Source organism: Drosophila pseudoobscura, chromosome X, assembly GCF_009870125.1.
Source record: "Drosophila pseudoobscura strain MV-25-SWS-2005 chromosome X, UCI_Dpse_MV25, whole genome shotgun sequence".
Taxonomy (NCBI): domain Eukaryota; kingdom Metazoa; phylum Arthropoda; class Insecta; order Diptera; family Drosophilidae; genus Drosophila; species Drosophila pseudoobscura.
Genome location: NC_046683.1, coordinates 31,423,389 through 31,441,401, shown reverse-complemented (window position 1 = coordinate 31,441,401; position 18,013 = coordinate 31,423,389). Strand labels below are relative to the sequence as shown.

Sequence of the window (18,013 nt, the reverse complement as noted above, 5' to 3'; positions counted from 1 at the left end):
CCTCCCCGTTGCTGTGTCGGTGCCTCTCCCTCTTTGGCTGCTGCTGCGTCGTTGTCGTTGGGTTTCTGCTTTCTCGGTGTATTCCTCACCGTCTTTGGCTGCTGCTGCGTCGTTGTTGCTGGTGTTTGGTTCTCGGTGTTTTCCTCGCCTCCCTTTGGCCGTCGCTGCGTCGTTGTTGTTGGGTTTGGTTCTGAAAATCTTAATTCTAATAAAGTAGGTCCGGGTCCCTCCAATGCGAAAATGCCGGCGAGTTGATGGGCGGAAAATGTGGGTGGAGCGTACGCTCCCTCATAAACTCACTCATCAATGTTGCGCGTTCGACTCGCAATTAAATTACAAAACGGGGGGCAACGTTTTAAGTTGCTGCGGAGACCGCACCTCTACCTTTATACCCGATACGCTCGGATCCACAATCCACGATCCACACGGCGCTCACGGCAGCACAAAGGCAGCATAAAGCATAGAGCATAAGGCATAGAGAGTTAGTTACGTTTTCACCCCCGCTTCAACCTGTCGACATACCGCGCGAATACCGAATCAATACATGAACAATATATATATACATATACACACAACGAAACCCATCGGCCTTTCCTTTCTGTGACGACTGCTAGGAGGGTTACTGGAACATACACCTCGCCGTTGGATAATTGATCCTCGATCCGCTCCACTACAAACATTGGTCCTTCGAGCCGGATCTTCGCCTTCCCCATAAGGAGAAGCTCACCCCAGCCAGCATCGGCGGATCGCTCCAAGTGTAAGATAAGTACAACCCTTCGATTGTGCCCAACACCAGTGCAGTGATTTTGTGCGAGTTTCCCATCCCAGTCCGAGTGCCCGCGGCATACATATGCACATATATGCCTTTCTCGCTCTAGCTCCAAATTAAACCATACTTCGTTCTGCCAACGGTTGTGGCCTCCTATTTCTCCAAAGGTTTAATTTGATCCGAGCTAGCTCCTGCGTTCCTCCTCCGATCCAGTGCCCACATTAATATATACATAGCTGTCTGTAAATCATATTCCTACCGCTCCCAGCTACCAGCTGAGCTTTCGCTGCTGACAACTGCACATGCACACCAACATACATACATATGTACATATGTATGTGTAAGCAACGCAATCCAAGCGGCTGGCAACAAACAAAAAGACATATTCTTGCAATTAATTTGGTGTTCATTCCGTGCATGCTCAACGGGTTACAGTTCTTTCGTTTGTTTTAAAGAATATAGAATAACAAATCACAAATCACAACCAATCTTTATTTAACTCATTATATTGCCAATAAAAATAAAACACGACTCCATACATATCATCTTACATATGCGCACGCATTTTCAACTAACAACTCTTGCACATCTGTATATACATACATATATTGTATTACCTCATAAAACGGTTACTCCGTTTTTTTTTTTACCCGTTGTTTCAATCTCGTCAAAAGGGGGGGTCGTTAATCCAAGCCACGGTACCTAGCACTTACACCCATACACACACACACATACAAGCAACAGCAGCGACGCATTCTGTTCATTTTTCCTTTCGCTTTCGCTTCTCCACCGTTTGCTTGCGTTGTTGTTGGTGGGAGAATATTTTTCGGTGCCGCGCTTGACCGTAACGGAACGCCAAGTGACGCGCTACCCTGCTTTTCAAGGGTATATTGTTTTGAACATTCGTTTTGTAACCGACTCTATATAGGGGGACCTTGTGCATCAATATCATTGCTCATCCATTAGTCGCTCTTGGTTGGACATTTTTTTTTTTGTATTTGATCGTAGTATTTTATATTTATATTCCGGCCACGGAGCCCGACTTCTACTATATAAATACTCGCGATAAATTCCGCCAAGGCCACATATCCACGGTTCGTCGTTCAAAACTTCCACTTCTCCATTCCGCTCACCTGCTTTGCGACTCTGATACGCGTTATCGCAAATCCATCAGCCAACCATGCCCACTGGTGATAAGAAATCTCGCAAGAAGTTTAAGCGGGTGAGTTCGCTGAGTTTAACCCATCCACCCAGCTCCATCGGCTCAATCGCTACGCCCACATCTTCCCGTCCGTCCCCAACTGAGCGAGGTCCGACCACGTCCAGGGCTCACGCACCACATGCCTTTGAGGCCTTGTTGCTCCCCTCGGTCGTCCCTCGCACGGTTCCGAGCACTATGGCCCAATCGGCCGCCAGTTCCGCACGGTCTAAGTTTGCCTTGGCTGCAAGCAGACTGACACGCTTCGACCAGAAGCTCAGCGCTCCAGATGCTAGCACACCAACCCGCTCGCTCTCCCAAGTCCATCGAGATCAACTCCGAAGCCTGTGGGCGAAGGTGGACGCGGAGTTCGAGGCCTGTGTGGAGGCGATAACGGAAGTAGATCCAGAGGGGGTAGCTGACGTCCAGGGGATGTACGATGACTGCTACGCGGTCTACGCGCAATGCCTTGCCGAACTGAACGATCAGCTCGAACCCCCGACTGTCCCTCACACGCCTCAACTGGCCGTTCAAGTGCCGACGTCCGGCGGTTGCCGTCTTCCTCCATGTGACACTGAAGTTTTCAGTGGGGACTATCAGCAGTGGCCCACGTTCCGAGACCTGTTCACCGCCATATATATAGAGAACCCTAGGTTGGCTCCAGTAGAAAAACTGTTCCACCTCAACAAAAAAACAAGCGGTGAGGCCCACGACATAGTGGCACAGGCTCCACTCACGAACGAAGGGTTCGCGTCCGCATGGAGCGCCCTCCGTGAGCGTTTCCAGAACAAGAGGCTGATACTCAAAGCACAGCTGAAGATCCTTTTCAGTCTGCCCCAAATCCGCACCGAGTCAGCTGCAGCGCTAAAAGAGCTTCAGAGGGCCGTCCACAAGTGCCTTACGACACTCAACCACTCCGAGGTCTCCACAGACAGCATTTTCGCTGACGGAGTGTTAGTGTACCTCATATCCGCGAAGTTGCCGAAAACGACTTTGGAGCTTTGGGAGCAGTCCGTGACCCACAAGTCCGAAATTCCCACCTGGCACGCTATGGACAAGTTCCTGGCGGAGCGGTACCTGTCTCTCGAGGTGACCGAGGACGGCCATCCAGGCATGGAGACTCAGGCTCACTCCAGGGCGAGTCTACCCATGTCAGAGAGGTCAAAGGGCAATCCCAACCCTTTCCGTTCCCAAGAGAGCCCTGTTGCAAGGCGGGTTCACTCTTTCGGAACAACTGTGGATCCGAAGCGGAGAGCGTGTGATCTTTGCTCCAAAGAGAACCATCCGATCCGGGTGTGCCCTCAATTCCTTCAGATGAGACCTGATGCTCGCTCCAGCTATATTAAGCAAAAAATGCTTTGCTTAAACTGTTTCGCAAGAGGGCACCAGATTCGTGAATGCCAAAGCGCCCACAACTGCAACACGTGTGGAGACCGGCATCATACGCTGCTGCACCGTGGCACTCCAGTTTCCAGCCAATCCGTGCCCAATTCCGTACCACTTCCGACTCCTGCCGAAGCTCAGCCTAGCGTTCAGAACTATTTCGCCTCCGGCAAGAGGGCGGTACTCCTAGGCACGGCTATTATTAATATTTGCCACTTGGGGACAAATTTTCGCGCCCGCGCTCTAATCGACCCGGGCTCCGAGGCGACGTTCATTACGGAACGTCTCTTCCAGATCATTAAGTTGCCATTCCGACTCGCCCAGGCACAGGTCTCGGGCCTCAATCAGACAATATCCGCTCAGTCCAAGAAACTCTGCCATTTTTCCATCCGTTCCCCGACTAAGCCGGGCTTACAATTGGACGCCACAGCCTATGTCCTGCCGGAACTATCAGGCAGCCTTCCCTCCCATCCGATCCCGCAACACTCGTTGCGAGACTTGCCAAACCTGCCATGGGCAGACCCGACATTTTACGAAAGCTCACAAATAGATGTCCTGATTGGTGCCGACATCCTTCCATCCATCCTCTTGAGCGGCTCACAGACGAACATCTGTGGATCTCTCCTCGGACAGGAAACCATTTTCGGGTGGGTTCTTACAGGCCCAGTGCCAAACACGGTACAAGGCCGGGTCGCATCCTTCTCCACGCAAATTTCCACCGAGCTAGAGACTCCGTTGGACAAACTCCTCACAAAGTTTTGGGAGGTGGAGGACATTCCTACTAAAATAGAAAGCGAATCGGATTCGTACTGCGAAAGAAATTTCCTCCGAACTACGTCAAGAACGCCAAGCGGGAAATACGTCGTCACGTTACCGTTTCGCGACCCAGATCATCCCGGATCAGATCTGGGGTATTCAAGGGCAGCCGCGCTGGCCCAGTTCCTAAGAAACGAAAATCGCTTGAAAAGAAACGGTCCCCTACAAGAGCAGTACGACACCGTAATCCAAGAATACCTAGAGCTTGAACATATGACAGAAGTTCCTCCGACTCATGGGTCCTCAACCTACTACCTTCCGCACCACGCTGTCTTCAAGCCTGAGAGCACTACCACGAAGGTCCGCGTGGTATTTAACGCATCCAGCCCGTCGACCAACGGTGTGAGTTTGAATGATCTTCTGCACGCCGGCCCGGTCCTCCAATCTGACTTGACCCTCCAGATCCTGAAGTGGCGCTATTTCCGGTACGTTTTCAACGCGGACATCACCAAGATGTATCGCCAAATTTGGGTTGACCCGAAACACACCCCTTTCCAGCGAATATTATTTCGAAACAAGGAGGGACTCATCCGCGACTATGAACTTAAGACCGTAACCTTCGGAGTCAATTGTGCTCCTTTTCTTGCCAACCGAGTGACTAGGATATCTCAAGCGACCGATATTGAGAAGTGGTGCCACGTTCCATCCGAACAGAACCCCGCGGACTTAGCCAGCAGAGGCGTGCCGTTACAGGAGTTGGTGGAGAACCAACTCTGGTGGCACGGACCAACTTGGCTGCAGAAGGGCCGAGATCAATGGCCGGCACCAGTTAATAACTCCCCCGTTATGACCTTAGAGCAGCGAACTGTAAAAGCCCATTTCGCACTCAACCCAGCCGAAGACTTCCTCGAACGATTCTCCAATCTGGAGAGAGCTCTACGAGTCCGTGCATATATCCTGCGCTTCACCAAGCGCTGCCGGAAGTTAGCCACCGCGCAAAAGGGCCATCTTACGAGCGGCGAAATTACCGAAGCTGAAAAAACTCTTATCCTAGAGACGCAGCGTAGAGAATACCCCGAGGAGTACCGCTGCCTAAGCGGTAAGCGGCCAATGCCAAGGTCAAGTTCTATCCTGAACATGAACCCTTTCCTAGACCGCCATGGGTTGATCAGAGCATGCGGCCGTGTCGCAGGCTCTGAAGTGCTAAGATACGACGAACGACATCCGATCATTCTCCCATATAATTGTCAATTGTCTCGCCTTCTCGCGCAATTTACACACCGGATAACTCTTCATGGCGGCAACCAATTGATAGTGCGCCTCATTCGATCAAAGTATTGGATTCCAAAGGTTCAAAGGCTTATGAAGGGGGTTGTGAACTCCTGCAAGGTCTGCGTTATTCACAAAAGAAGGTTGCAAACCCAAATGATGGGAGATCTCCCAACCGAGCGGTCGTCCTTTTCCAGACCGTTTACGCATACAGGGATTGATTACGCGGGTCCTTTCGAAATACGGAACTATACAGGGAGAGCATGTCTGATCACGAAGGGGTATGTGTGCGTATTCGTGTGTTTTTCCACAAAGGCGATACATTTAGAACCCACGTCCGACCTCACCACCGAAAAATTTCTCGCCGCCTTCGCTCGTTTTGTCGCAAGGCGCGGATGTCCACAGCGTATCCATTCAGATAATGGAAAAACCTTCGTTGGTGCAGCAACCCTGCTTTCCAGTGACTTCCTTGACGCGTTTAAGGACTCGGTGACTGATGCGTATAGCCATCAGCGGGTTTCGTGGCGCTTCATCCCACCAGGAGCTTCACATATGGGAGGCCTATGGGAAGCCGGAGTGAAGAGTTTCAAAACTCTCTTCTACAAGGCCACGTCCACTCGGAGGTATACGTTTGAAGAGCTTTCTACGCTGCTCGCGAAGATTGAAGCGTGCCTCAATTCCAGGCCGCTCTCACCGATGTCCGATGATCCGACGGAGCTGCTAGCCCTCACTCCCGGGCACTTCCTTATTGGGGGGCCCTTAATGAGTACGGCCGAGCCCGAAATAAAGGGGAACCTTAATTCGATCATCAATCGGTGGCAGCATTTGAAGGCCCTCAACCAACAGTTCTGTCAAAGGTGGAAGGAGGAATACCTCAAGGAGCTCCACAAACGGACTAAGTGGCAGACGCCGACGCCAAATCTGCAGGTTGGCAGATACTACCATATCAGTCATCAAGGAGGATAACCTGCCGTCCAACGAATGGCGGCTCGGAAGGATTACTTCCGTGTATCCCGGTGCCGACGACAGGGTCCGTGTGGTGGATATCCTTACTGCCCGCGGTACCCTCAAAAGACCGATTGTCAAGGTCGTTCTCCTGCCAGTAGAACCCCGTAGTTCCATCCAACAATAACGTGAATGTGCACTTGTCCCATTCACAGCTCCGTACTAATACTTCTTCGACTTCTCTATTCCATCCTAGTTCCATCCTCATCCAGACATGGCCCCACGGATCCGCGCCAGCCGCACCACGGAGAGCCGGCGTGATCGAGGGATCAACTCGTACCGTTGCCGGGTCTGCCGAGGAATTCATCCGCTACGGACCTGTCACCATTTCCTTCGCCTGAGCCCTGAGAAGAGACTCCGAGCTGTCCTCATTAACAAATATTGCGGGAACTGCCTGGCCCACCAACACTCCGGCCAGGATTGTCGCAGTGGCGGGCTGTGCCGGGTGTGTGGAAAAAACCACCACACTCTACTCCACATACCCTCGTCGCGTCGTCCAGTCCGCTCGGCCTCAGGAGCATCGTCGCCATCTACAGCGCCCCACGTCAAACGCCGACATCGGCGTCCAGCCCGCTCAGCCTCGGCTGCATCGTCGCCATCCACGTCGGCCCACGCCGACCGCCGCCCGCGTCTCCCCGTGAGCCGCCCCGTGGCAGGGCCCCCGGCACCATCCGTCGACTCACTTCTACAACATCGAAGCCTCATCCTACTCCCGACGGCGCTGGTGGTCTTGGATACGGGTTCCAAAAACTTCGAGACGGCGGCGCTCATCGACCCATGCACGCCGGTGAGCTGTATTGACGACTCCTTGGCCAGCGCCTTCAAGTTGCCCACCACTTGTGTGGGGGACGAGAAAGTGTGTACGGCGGTGATCCGCGCCAAAATGGGCGACTTCCAGTTGGAGACGATGCTCAAGGTCGAGCCCCGTGTGCGCATCCGCACGCCTATCCGACAGCTGAGCGATTCCGTGCGGGCGCGTTTCGGTGACCTGAGGCTTGCCGATGAACAATTCCATCGACCGGCGACAATCTCGCTCATCTTGGGAGCAGATGTCTACCCGAAGGTGATCCAGCCCGGGTTCCTTGCGCGTGAGGACGGCCTGCCGGTGGCCCAGAGCACCGTTTTTGGATGGATCGTGTCGGGGGCGTGCACCCAGCCATAGGCCACCCCATTAGTCTTTGCAATCCTGCAAGGGGGGGGGAGGATGTTCAGGCTAGCAATGGACAGTTTCCGGGCACTGTGCCGGCTCCGCGCGCCTCGGTCCCGGCTCGCGCTCGCGCGCTCGGAGGGGCGCTCGGATCCACAATCCACGATCCACACGGCGCTCACGGCAATGCCTGGGGTTATATTCCCGGGGATAATGGAAAAAGCGCACATTAAGTTTTCTGCCAACTTTGGCCAGGCCTCTGCCTCTACTGCATGCGGCAGGCTCCATGCTGCATGTTGCTGGTGGCAAAAGAGTTGGGTGCAACCCCCAACTCGATGCCTGCCCCAAAGCCACACGCACACACGCGGAGAGGCAGTGGCAGTGGCAGTGGCAGTGGCACACAGAGAGAGAGAGACGCATCAACAGTCGAGGCCCAAAGTCAGCGCGGGCAGCATAAAGCATAGAGCATAAGGCATAGAGAGTTAGTTACGTTTTCACCCCCGCTTCAACCTGTCGACATACCGCGCGAATACCGAATCAATACATGAACAATATATATATACATATACACACAACGAAACCCATCGGCCTTTCCTTTCTGTGACGACTGCTAGGAGGGTTACTGGAACATACACCTCGCCGTTGGATAATTGATCCTCGATCCGCTCCACTACAAACAGATCCTTTAACTCATATTTTGCAATAAGCAAAGCCGACCATGAAACCTGTGTGTTAGAGAAAGACAGAGCGAGAAAGAATGAAATTGTTTTCTTGATTCTGCCTATAATAATTATACGATCTGCTTCTGATTTTGCATTCTAGAAGATATAGTCATCCGCTGCGATTCAACATTTTCTGTTTTCTCGTATCTCTAAAATTGTGGATGCCACAGATTTTCGCCCCTTGTGAGGGCTTGTAACAGTGACATATCACAGAATTCTAGATATAAAATATCGTTGCTCTAGCTCTTATAGTCTTTGAGCACTAGGCGCTAATAGGGACGGACAGACAGACAGGGCTCAATCGACTCGGCTATTGATGGTGATCAAGAATATATATACTTTATGGGGTCGGAAACGATTCCTTCTGGACGTTACACACATCTATTTTCACCACAAATCTCCACAATACTCATTTTGAGTATCGGGTATAACAAAACCAAATATAATCCTAATAATAATAACTTTTATAATAAAGTTTATGGGCTTTATGAAATTTTTGACTGATTTATGTATGTACAATGTCGGTTCGCTATCCAATTATGGCCATTATGGTTTGGGGGTATAGCTACATATGTGTTGAAGACTAAAGACTAGTTTTAATATAGTATATGGTTTGTTAGGGTATGATAGTTAGCTATGCTTTTTTTCCAGGTTACAGTGCATGTCCCATTCGCCTTGCCACACCTTGCAACGGCTTCTAATGGTCCTTCTCTGCGCTTATTGGGTGAAAGTAGAAATCTCTGGCGTGCTGCATCCGCAGCTTCTTGGCTTCGCCCACCCCTATCTCGGCTGTGTTATGCTGATCGAGCGCCGCTCCCCTTCTGCACTACGAGACGGCTTTGGATCTGGCTGGCTTGAAACCTGCATTCATGAATATAACTTCAGCTGGCACTTCCAGACTATATGGTCCCATACATTTATGTTGTTTGTCTTGCTCAGTCTATTGGTGGAACTTGATAGAACGAAAAAATCTCGGCCAACCGCAGGGGAGCGATCTCACACTCCCAATTCGAGCCAGACGCTGAAAGATACACTACTTCAGTACCTCCCTTTCACTAGAGAGATATCTTTCTATATAAAATCTAAAACATCTGAAATATATGACCATATGACCAAGAGGTATCTTGAGTCTAGTTACTTTATACATTTCGACAGATTAAACGGGTAAAGCATTCGACGACTTAAGTTTATGATGGGTTGGATTTGGCAAGGAAGGTCAATTTATTGTGTGTTGCAATCTGCCAACTACTAGGGTCAACGAGTAACAAAGGTGCAAAAGGGTTGCAGATGTAATAAACAAATTACTTAAACTGGTTTTTTCTTCGCAAATACCAGAGATAATATACATTCTTAAGTATTTTTAACATTATACATACTATCTAATTTTAAGCCCTTGCCGAAGAGAAAAATTCCGTAAGCTTTATTTATTAGTTTATTTTATTTATCTAGATTGTTAAATTACATTTTTAGTTTAATTTTTGTTCAGAAAGGCATGCCAAAATAAAGTGCCCCGGATCTCGGCCCACTTGCAACCTCTATAAAAACCTGGGTGGTCCAGAGTTAAATGACCCAGGATTTGGAGGGTGTGATGTGGGCGATAACTGTCCATGACGCATCATATCAAATGGCGAACTAGAGCGCTGCACGAAGCGGTGATAGTTGCTTTGTGGCAGAGCGTGCTGAAATTAATGGAAAATTTTTATTTTAGGATAAATACCGAGAAGGAAATTCTTACGTGTATACTTCGCAAGGTCAGTGCACTTGGAACGTTTCCAACTACGCGAGGGCTTGGACCATCCCCCAAATCTAATTGTAAACTTTCTGGCATGTCGTTATTGCTGCCGACGCTACGGCCGCTAGTATTTCCAGTACTAATCGATAAATGAAGCTGACCTAACGATGCGGTGGCCATGGCCACATCCGGCATCATATCTGAAAGATGACTATTTCCAGAGTCCAAAGCACATGCGCCGTTCTCAACACTAATATCCAAGCCCAAGCTATTTCCATGCGGAGATCGAAAGTCCCCTTCAGTTATTAACGCCGGCAGTTCATTTCGTGGACGCGCTGACGCGGAAATACGTGCATAGCTACACTGAAGCGCAGGACCAGGGTTGGTTGCTAAAATAATGGCTACACCAAAAAGACCATTTGATTGGTGACGCGGAAAAGTGAGATTTCGGCTATAATAGGGGTGTACTCCATCGGTGCCACAGGTTGATGATGCTGACGATCCCATTGACGAGCACGATAAAAAAGAAGATATAATGGTTGTATTCGCGGAACTGATTATCAACATTATAAAGTGCAGAATCTCTAGCTTAGGAGCTGGTTAAAAAATTACTCTGCAGAACATGTAACAGTTGCGTTTTATCTAGTTGGTGCAGGACAGGTGAGGTGCTAATAACAGTAAATTCTTCTCGCAGGTACTGATATGCTTGTCTAAACACCCACGCGGAGCCATGGAGTTGGCAACCCCACTTTAAAATTGTTGGTAAAGTACCAAGGGACATCGAGTATTAAATCCTCACAGCCTTGCGCCAAAATATCAATCTCTAAAAAACGCCCAATCGCCCAAATCAGTGTCAAATCAATAATGTCCAGGTTAGCGGTATATTATCTCGTCTAATGCAATTCGCGTGGGCACGTGAAAGGAACGTTAAACGTGTAAGGAAGCGATCCTGGGCTGGGGTACATATCTCAGTCTACTCCAGGGTCGAAATTACAGTAGTATTTATAACTTGCCGGGACTCCGTATTTCGGACCGACGATGGGGGACGGGGCAGCAGTCCCGCGGACGGGAGCGATCGTAGCGTGGGACGTGGCAGTCGGTTTCACCGAGAGCACTCAGGTGATCGCCGAATAGCGCCTTCAGGACCCCACCGAACTCAGAATCAATACGGAGGTCTTTACTATGCGATAATACCGACAGGTGTCGCCGAGAGTACCTAGGCTATCGCCGGACAGTACTTACGGGACCCCGCCGGCCTTAGAGATACTACGAAGCGGAAAGGGAGACTTTGCTATGCGGAAATACCGACAAGTATCGCCGAGAGTACCTAGGCTATCGCCGGACGGTACTTACGGGACCCTGTCGGCATAAGAATTACTACGAGGGTCTGGGATATCGACAAGCATCACCGAGAGTGCCTAGGCAATCGCCGGATAGCACTTACGGGACACTGTCGAACTAAGAATTACCACGGGGGGTCAGGGATATCGACAAGCATCGCCGAGGGTGCCTAGGCAATCGCCGAATAGCACTTTCGGGACACTGTCGAACTAAGAATTACTACAGGGGTCAGGGATATCGACAGGCATCGCCGAGAGTGCCTAGGCAATCGCCGGATAGCACTTACGGAACGCTGTCGAACTAAGAATTACTACGAGGGTAGGGGATACCGGCAAGCATCGCCGAGAGTGCCTAGGCACTCACGGGACACTATCGGGCTAAACATTACTGCGAAAGTCTTTATCATACAGGGCAGGTATCGCCGAGAGGGCTTAAGCAATCGCCGGACAGCCCCTTCGGGACCCAGGGAACTACGGGGATCAGGCGAGACACCAACAGGCGTCACCGGGAGCGCTTAGACGATCGTCGAATAGCGGCCTCGGGACCCTGCGGGGTCACAAACTACTGGAGGGAATCATGCGGAGGGAACGCCGACAGGTGTCACCGAGAACGCCTAGGCAATCGCCGGACAGCGGCCTCAGGATCCTGTCGGGCTACGAACTACGGGATGGAATCACGCAGACTCGGGCAAGAGGCGGGAGGAAGGGCAGAGAAGATGAAGCCCCGGGCCTCCAGGTTCCCTAGTGTATAGATTGTTGGTGGTCGGGCTATGTTTCTGTTATTTTCTTTATATTTCACTTTATTCTTTCTTGGTTCCCTACGTATCGCACCGCTCAGCAGCCCGTATACACGTCTAGAGACTAGCTTACCCCTGAACTCCCACGCTTGTACTCGTCGAAAGCCTCCTCTTCCCCGTGGGTGCAGCGTAGATGCAGGATCTCCTCTCCGTAAGTGTAGTATCGATGCAGGGTCTTCTCCCCGTAGTCGCAGCGTCGATGTAGGATCTTGTCCGTGTCACTGATAGCGTTGGCGTGGATCCGGACCGCCACGTGTTTTTACTTTTTCCAAGCCACTCGAATTTTTCCGCGAACACGTCCGACTCCTACGACTGCTCCCAATCGAATTACCTATCCACGTTTTTTTTTCCTCCAGGCTCAGAGCTCTCCCGATCCAGCGTCAGCGTGGGCGGTTAGCGTCGTCATTCTTGCGGCAGCAGAGGGCTGGCGCCGTCGTTCGGCGTCTACGCTGCGCCGGTGACTTTTGTCTCTCTTTTCCCTGCTGGCGCGTCGTTACTCGGTTTTGGTTTTCCGCGTTTCTCTTCTGCCGTTGCTGCTGTGGGCTTACCGTTTCGGCGCTTCGTTGCTGCGTCGACGCTGGCGGCTTATCTTTTCGGCGCTTCTCGTCTTCGGCCGTCGCTGAATTGATGGCTACCGTTTCGGCTCTTGGTGTATTCCTCTCTCTCTTTGGCTTCCGCTGCGTTGTTGTCGTTGGGTTTTGTTTCTTGGTGTATTCCTCCCCGTTTCTGTGTCGGTGCCGTTAGGTTTCGGTTCTTGGTGTATTCCTCCCCGTTGCTGTGTCGGTGCCTCTCCCTCTTTGGCTGCTGCTGCGTCGTTGTCGTTGGGTTTCTGCTTTCTCGGTGTATTCCTCACCGTCTTTGGCTGCTGCTGCGTCGTTGTTGCTGGTTTTTGGTTCTCGGTGTTTTCCTCGCCTCCCTTTGGCCGTCGCTGCGTCGTTGTTGTTGGGTTTGGTTCTGAAAATCTTAATTCTAATAAAGTAGGTCCGGGTCCCTCCAATGCGAAAATGCCGGCGAGTTGATGGGCGGAAAAATGTGGGTGGAGCGTACGCTCCCTCATAAACTCACTCATCAATGTTGCGCGTTCGACTCGCAATTAAATTACAAAACGGGGGGCAACGTTTTAAGTTGCTGCGGAGACCGCACCTCTACCTTTATACCCGATACTTAGTCAGTATGGCTCTCCTCCGGCAGACGCCGCTATTATTGAACGACACGACAAAGAGTGCGTGCGAGAGAGACAGAAAATCAGTCTGAGCGTGTCGTCGGGCGCTGCGTAGCCACTGCAAATTAATTTCTTCCTTTTGCCAACAAAAATGATCCGATCTCGTTTCTTCAATATTGTGGATGCCACAGATTTTCCTCTTTTGTGGGAGCGGAGGGGGGTGGGGCGAGATATACGTTTAACAGTGAGTTTGAACAGAAGTGTGAATACCACATTTGGTTGCTCTAGCCTTAATAGTCTCTGAGATTTGTGGATGCCCCAGATTTTCGTCCTTTGCGGGGGCGGAAGGCGGTGTGGCGAAATTTTGACATAAAACGGTCAAGTTCCGATATCACAGGAGTGTGTATACCAAATTTGGTTTCTCTAGCTTTTATAGTGTCTGAGATCCTTTAACTCATATTTTGCAATAAGCAAAGCTGACCATGAAACCTGTGTGTTAGAGAAAGACAGAGCGAGAAAGAATGAAATTGTTTTCTTGATTCTGGCTATAATAATTATACGATCTGCTTCTGATTTTGCATTCTAGAAGATATAGTCATCCTCTGCGATTCAACATTTTCTGTTTTCTCGTATCTCTAAAATTGTGGATGCCACAGATTTTCGCCCCTTGTGAGGGCTTGTAACAGTGACATATCACAGAATTCTAGATATAAAATATCGTTGCTCTAGCTCTTATAGTCTTTGAGCACTAGGCGCTAATAGGGACGGACAGACGGACAGACAGACAGGGCTCAATCGACTCGGCTATTGATGGTGATCAAGAATATATATACTTTATGGGGTCGGAAACGATTCCTTCTGGACGTTACACATATCTATTTTCACCACAAATCTAATATACCCCAATACTCATTTTGAGTATCGGGTATAACAAAACCAAAATAATCCTAATAATAATACCCTTTATAATAAAGTTTATGGGCTTTATGAAATTTTTGACTGATTTATGTATGTACAATGTCGGTTCGCTATCCAATTATGGCCATTATGGTTTGGGGGTATAGCTACATATGTGTTGAAGACTAAAGACTAGTTTTAATATAGTATATGGTTTGTTAGGGTATGATAGTTAGCTATGATTTTTTTCCAGGTTACAGTGCATGTCCCATTCGCCTTGCCACGCCTTGCAACGGCTTCTAATGGTCCTTCTCTGCGCTTATTGGGTGAAAGTAGAAATCTCTGGCGTGCTGCATCTTCAGCTTCTTGGCTTCGCCCACCCCTATCTCGGATTGGCCATGCTGATTGAGCGCCGCTCCCCTTCTGCGCTACGAGACGGCGTCGGCTTGAAACCTGCATTTATGAATATACATATGTATATAACTTCAGCTGGCACTTCCAGACTATATGGTCCCATACATTTATTTTGTTTGTCTTGCTCAGTCTATTGGTGGAACTTGATAGAACGAAAAAACCTCGGCCAACCGCAGGGGAGCGATCTCACACTCCCAATTCGAGCCAGACGCTGAAAGATACACTACTTCAGTACCTCCCTTTCACTAGAGAGATATCTTTCTATATAAAATCTAAAACATCTGAAATATATGACCATATGACCAAGAGGTATCTTGAGTCTAGTTAATTTATACATTTCGACAGATTAAACGGGTAAAGCATTCGACGACTTAAGTTTATGGTGGGTTGGATTTGGCAAGGAAGGTCAATTTATTGTGTGTTGTAATCTGCCAACTACTAGGGTCAACGAGTAACAAAGGTGCAAAAGGGTTGCAGATGTAATAAACAAATTACTTAAACTGGTTTTTTCTTCGCAAATACCAGAGATAATATACATACTTAAGTATTTTTAACATTATACATATTATCTAATTTTAAGCCCTTGCCGAAGAGAAAAATTCCGTAAGCTTTATTTAATAGTTTATTTTATTTATCTAGATTGTTAAATTACATTTTTAGTTTAATTTTTGTGGCCACATCCGGCATCATATCTCAAAGATGACTATTTCCAGAGTCCAAAGCACATGCGCCGTTCTCAACTCTCATATCCAAGCCTAAGCTATTTCCATGCGGAAATCGTAAGTCCCCTTCAGTTATTAACGCCGGCAGTTCATTTCGTGGACGCGCTGACGCTGAAATACGTGCATAGCTACACTGAAGCGCAGGACCAGAGTTGGTTGCTAAAATACTGGCTACACCAAAAAGACCATTTGATTGGTGACGCGGAAAAGTGAGATTTCGGCTATAATAGTACACCCCTATCGGTGGCACAGATTGATGATGCTGACGATCCCATTGACGAGGACGATAAAAAAGAAGATCCAACGGTTGTGTTTCCCGGAACTGAGCCAGTAGCCGCTGGTGATGGCGGTGGGCTTTGATCTTCATCTTCAAGCAAATTGTCCTCGCCTTGAGTAGTGGACGCAACTCCACCCGGATTTTCTTTGTGAACATCATCACTTTTCTAGCTGGATTGGTGTGAGCTTTCCAGAATATCAGATAATTCTCTCACGACCCGAAGCCGAATTTGTCGTTCAATTTCATGTTTTGATGAAAGTGGCAGTATCAATGCACGCTGGCACATAGGTGACTGGCGAAGTTTATTTTCGCGTTTACGCATTGCCAATAAAGTTTGGTTATCCGGTGCTGGTATAACAGCCGACCCTACCATCATGTCAATATTTTCATGAATAGCACCACGATTAACAGCACTACAAAGTCCATTATTAGCCGCTGCATTCATGTGGGACACCATATTCAAGGTATCAGGAATATCTGGCGGGTGTCGCGACCTACGCATACGCATTAGTTCCACCTGGTGGTGAGATGAAGATAATCGATCCTTCAACAAGGCCTTTACTTCCTCAAAATACGGCATAAAGAGACGTGGTCTTACAAAGAGTCCCTGATTACTACCACTACGTATCCAGGCATTGATACGTAAATTTTCTCGTTCATCTCCAATCATATGTGAAGGTGGCGTGCTGACAAGACCTCGACGAATTGCTTGGCCGAGTATCTCACTATGTGATGGTAAAACATGGTCTATGCGCACTAAAGGCAATAATTCTGCGATGATGTCTCGCAGCTCTACATCACTCAAATCACGTTTTTTTACGCCCTCGCGAGCAACTGAGTGAGCTGTGTGTGACAACAAGCTTGGTTCACGATCTTCCATACGGCGAATGAGCTCCTGTTCTCCCCATTTAAGAACAGCCTGCAGAATCTCTAGCTCAGAAGCTTGTAAAAAATTACTCTGCAGAACATGTAACAGTTGCTTTTTATCTAATTGGTGCAGGACAGGTGAGGTGCTAATAACGGTAAATTCTTCTCGTAGGTACTGATATGCTTGTCTAAACATCCACGCGGAGCCATGGGGTTGGCAACCCCACTTTAAAATTGTTGGTAAAGTACCAAGGGACATCGAGTATTAAATCCTCATAGCCTTGCGCCAAAATATCAATCTCTCAAAACCGACCAATCTGGTAAAGCTCCATAGCTTCCTCTAGTGTCGTTGGACGCACTCTTCCTGTGTTGGTTAAGGCATGCATTTCCCCTAGTGATCCTGCCGACGTACCCGATCCAACACCGCGTAAAATCAGTGTCAAATCAATAATGTCCAGGTTAACGGTATAATATTTCGTCTAATACAATTCGCGTGGGCACGTGAAAGGAACGTTCAACGCACTCATCAATGTTTACAAATTATCAATACATCAATTAAATTACAAAACGAGGGGCAACGTTTTGAGTTGCTGCGGAGACCGCAACTATACCTATATACCCGATACTTAGTCAGTATGGCTCTCCTCCGGCAGACGCCGCTATTATTGAACGACACGACAAAGAGTGCGTGCGAGAGAGACAGAAAATCAGTCTGAGCGTGTCGTCGGGCGCTACGTAGCCACTGCAAATTAATTTCTTCCTTTTGCCTACAAAAATGATCCGATCTCGTTTCTTCAATATTGTGGATGCCACAGATTTTCCTCTTTTGTGGGAGCGGAGGGGGGTGGGGCGAGATATACGTTTAACAGTGAGTTCGAACAGGAGTGTGAATACCACATTTGGTTGCTCTAGCCTTAATAGTCTCTGAGATTTGTGGATGCCCCAGATTTTCGTCCTTTGCGGGGGCGGAAGGCGGTGTGGCGAAATTTTGACATAAAACGGTCAAGTTCCGATATCACAGGAGTGTGCATACCAAATTTGGTTTCTCTAGCTTTTATAGTGTCTGAGATCCTTTAACTCGTATTTTGCAATAAGCAAAGCCGACCATGAAACCTGTGTATTAGAGAAAGACAGAGCGAGAAAGAATGAAATTGTTTTCTTGATTCTGGCTATAATAATTATACGATCTGGTTCTGATTTTGCATTCTAGAAGATATAGTCATCCTCTGCGATTCAACATTTTCTGTTTTCTCGTATCTCTAAAATTGTGGATGCCACAGATTTTCGCCCTTTGTGAGGGCTTGTAACAGTGACATATCACAGAATTCTAGATATAAAATATCGTTGCTCTAGCTCTTATAGTCTTTGAGCACTAGGCGCTAATAGGGACGGACAGACGGACAGACAGACAGGGCTCAATCGACTCGGCTATTGATGGTGATTATGAATATATATACTTTATGGGGTCGGAAACGATTCCTTCTGGACGTTACACACATCTATTTTCACCACAAATCTCCACAATACTCATTTTGAGTATCGGGTATAACAAAACC

At 48.7% G+C, this 18,013-nt stretch overlaps 2 protein-coding genes and 1 pseudogene across 4 annotated transcripts; 1 reads left to right on the top strand and 2 right to left on the bottom strand.

Annotated features, from left to right (window-relative positions):
* The first annotated feature begins 405 nt into the window (after window positions 1–405).
* LOC117184780 (uncharacterized) lies at window positions 406–7,707 on the top strand. 3 transcript variants are annotated; one of them, XM_033383658.1, is made up of 2 exons: window positions 406–757; window positions 6,577–7,707. In XM_033383658.1, the coding sequence occupies exon 2, from the start codon at window positions 6,595–6,597 to the stop codon at window positions 7,540–7,542; it is 948 nt and encodes a 315-aa protein (XP_033239549.1). In that variant the 5' UTR covers window positions 406–757; window positions 6,577–6,594; the 3' UTR covers window positions 7,543–7,707. The 3 variants fall into 3 exon arrangements, with proteins under 3 accessions (XP_033239549.1, XP_033239548.1, XP_033239550.1); XM_033383657.1 differs by lacking the exon at window positions 406–757 and adding an exon at window positions 1,597–1,991; XM_033383659.1 differs by lacking the exon at window positions 406–757 and adding an exon at window positions 6,382–6,508.
* A 1,976-nt stretch (window positions 7,708–9,683) lies between these two features.
* On the bottom strand, window positions 9,684–10,503 carry LOC117184564 (uncharacterized). The gene is made up of 2 exons (XM_033382818.1): window positions 9,985–10,503; window positions 9,684–9,928 (listed from the first exon to the last, which is right to left on the bottom strand). The coding sequence occupies exons 1-2, from the start codon at window positions 10,486–10,488 to the stop codon at window positions 9,785–9,787; spliced, it is 648 nt and encodes a 215-aa protein (XP_033238709.1). The 5' UTR covers window positions 10,489–10,503; the 3' UTR covers window positions 9,684–9,784.
* Window positions 10,504–15,534: 5,031 nt separating this feature from the next.
* On the bottom strand, window positions 15,535–16,997 carry LOC117185126 (BTB/POZ domain-containing protein 7-like; annotated as a pseudogene).
* Between the last annotated feature and the right edge of the window lie 1,016 nt (window positions 16,998–18,013).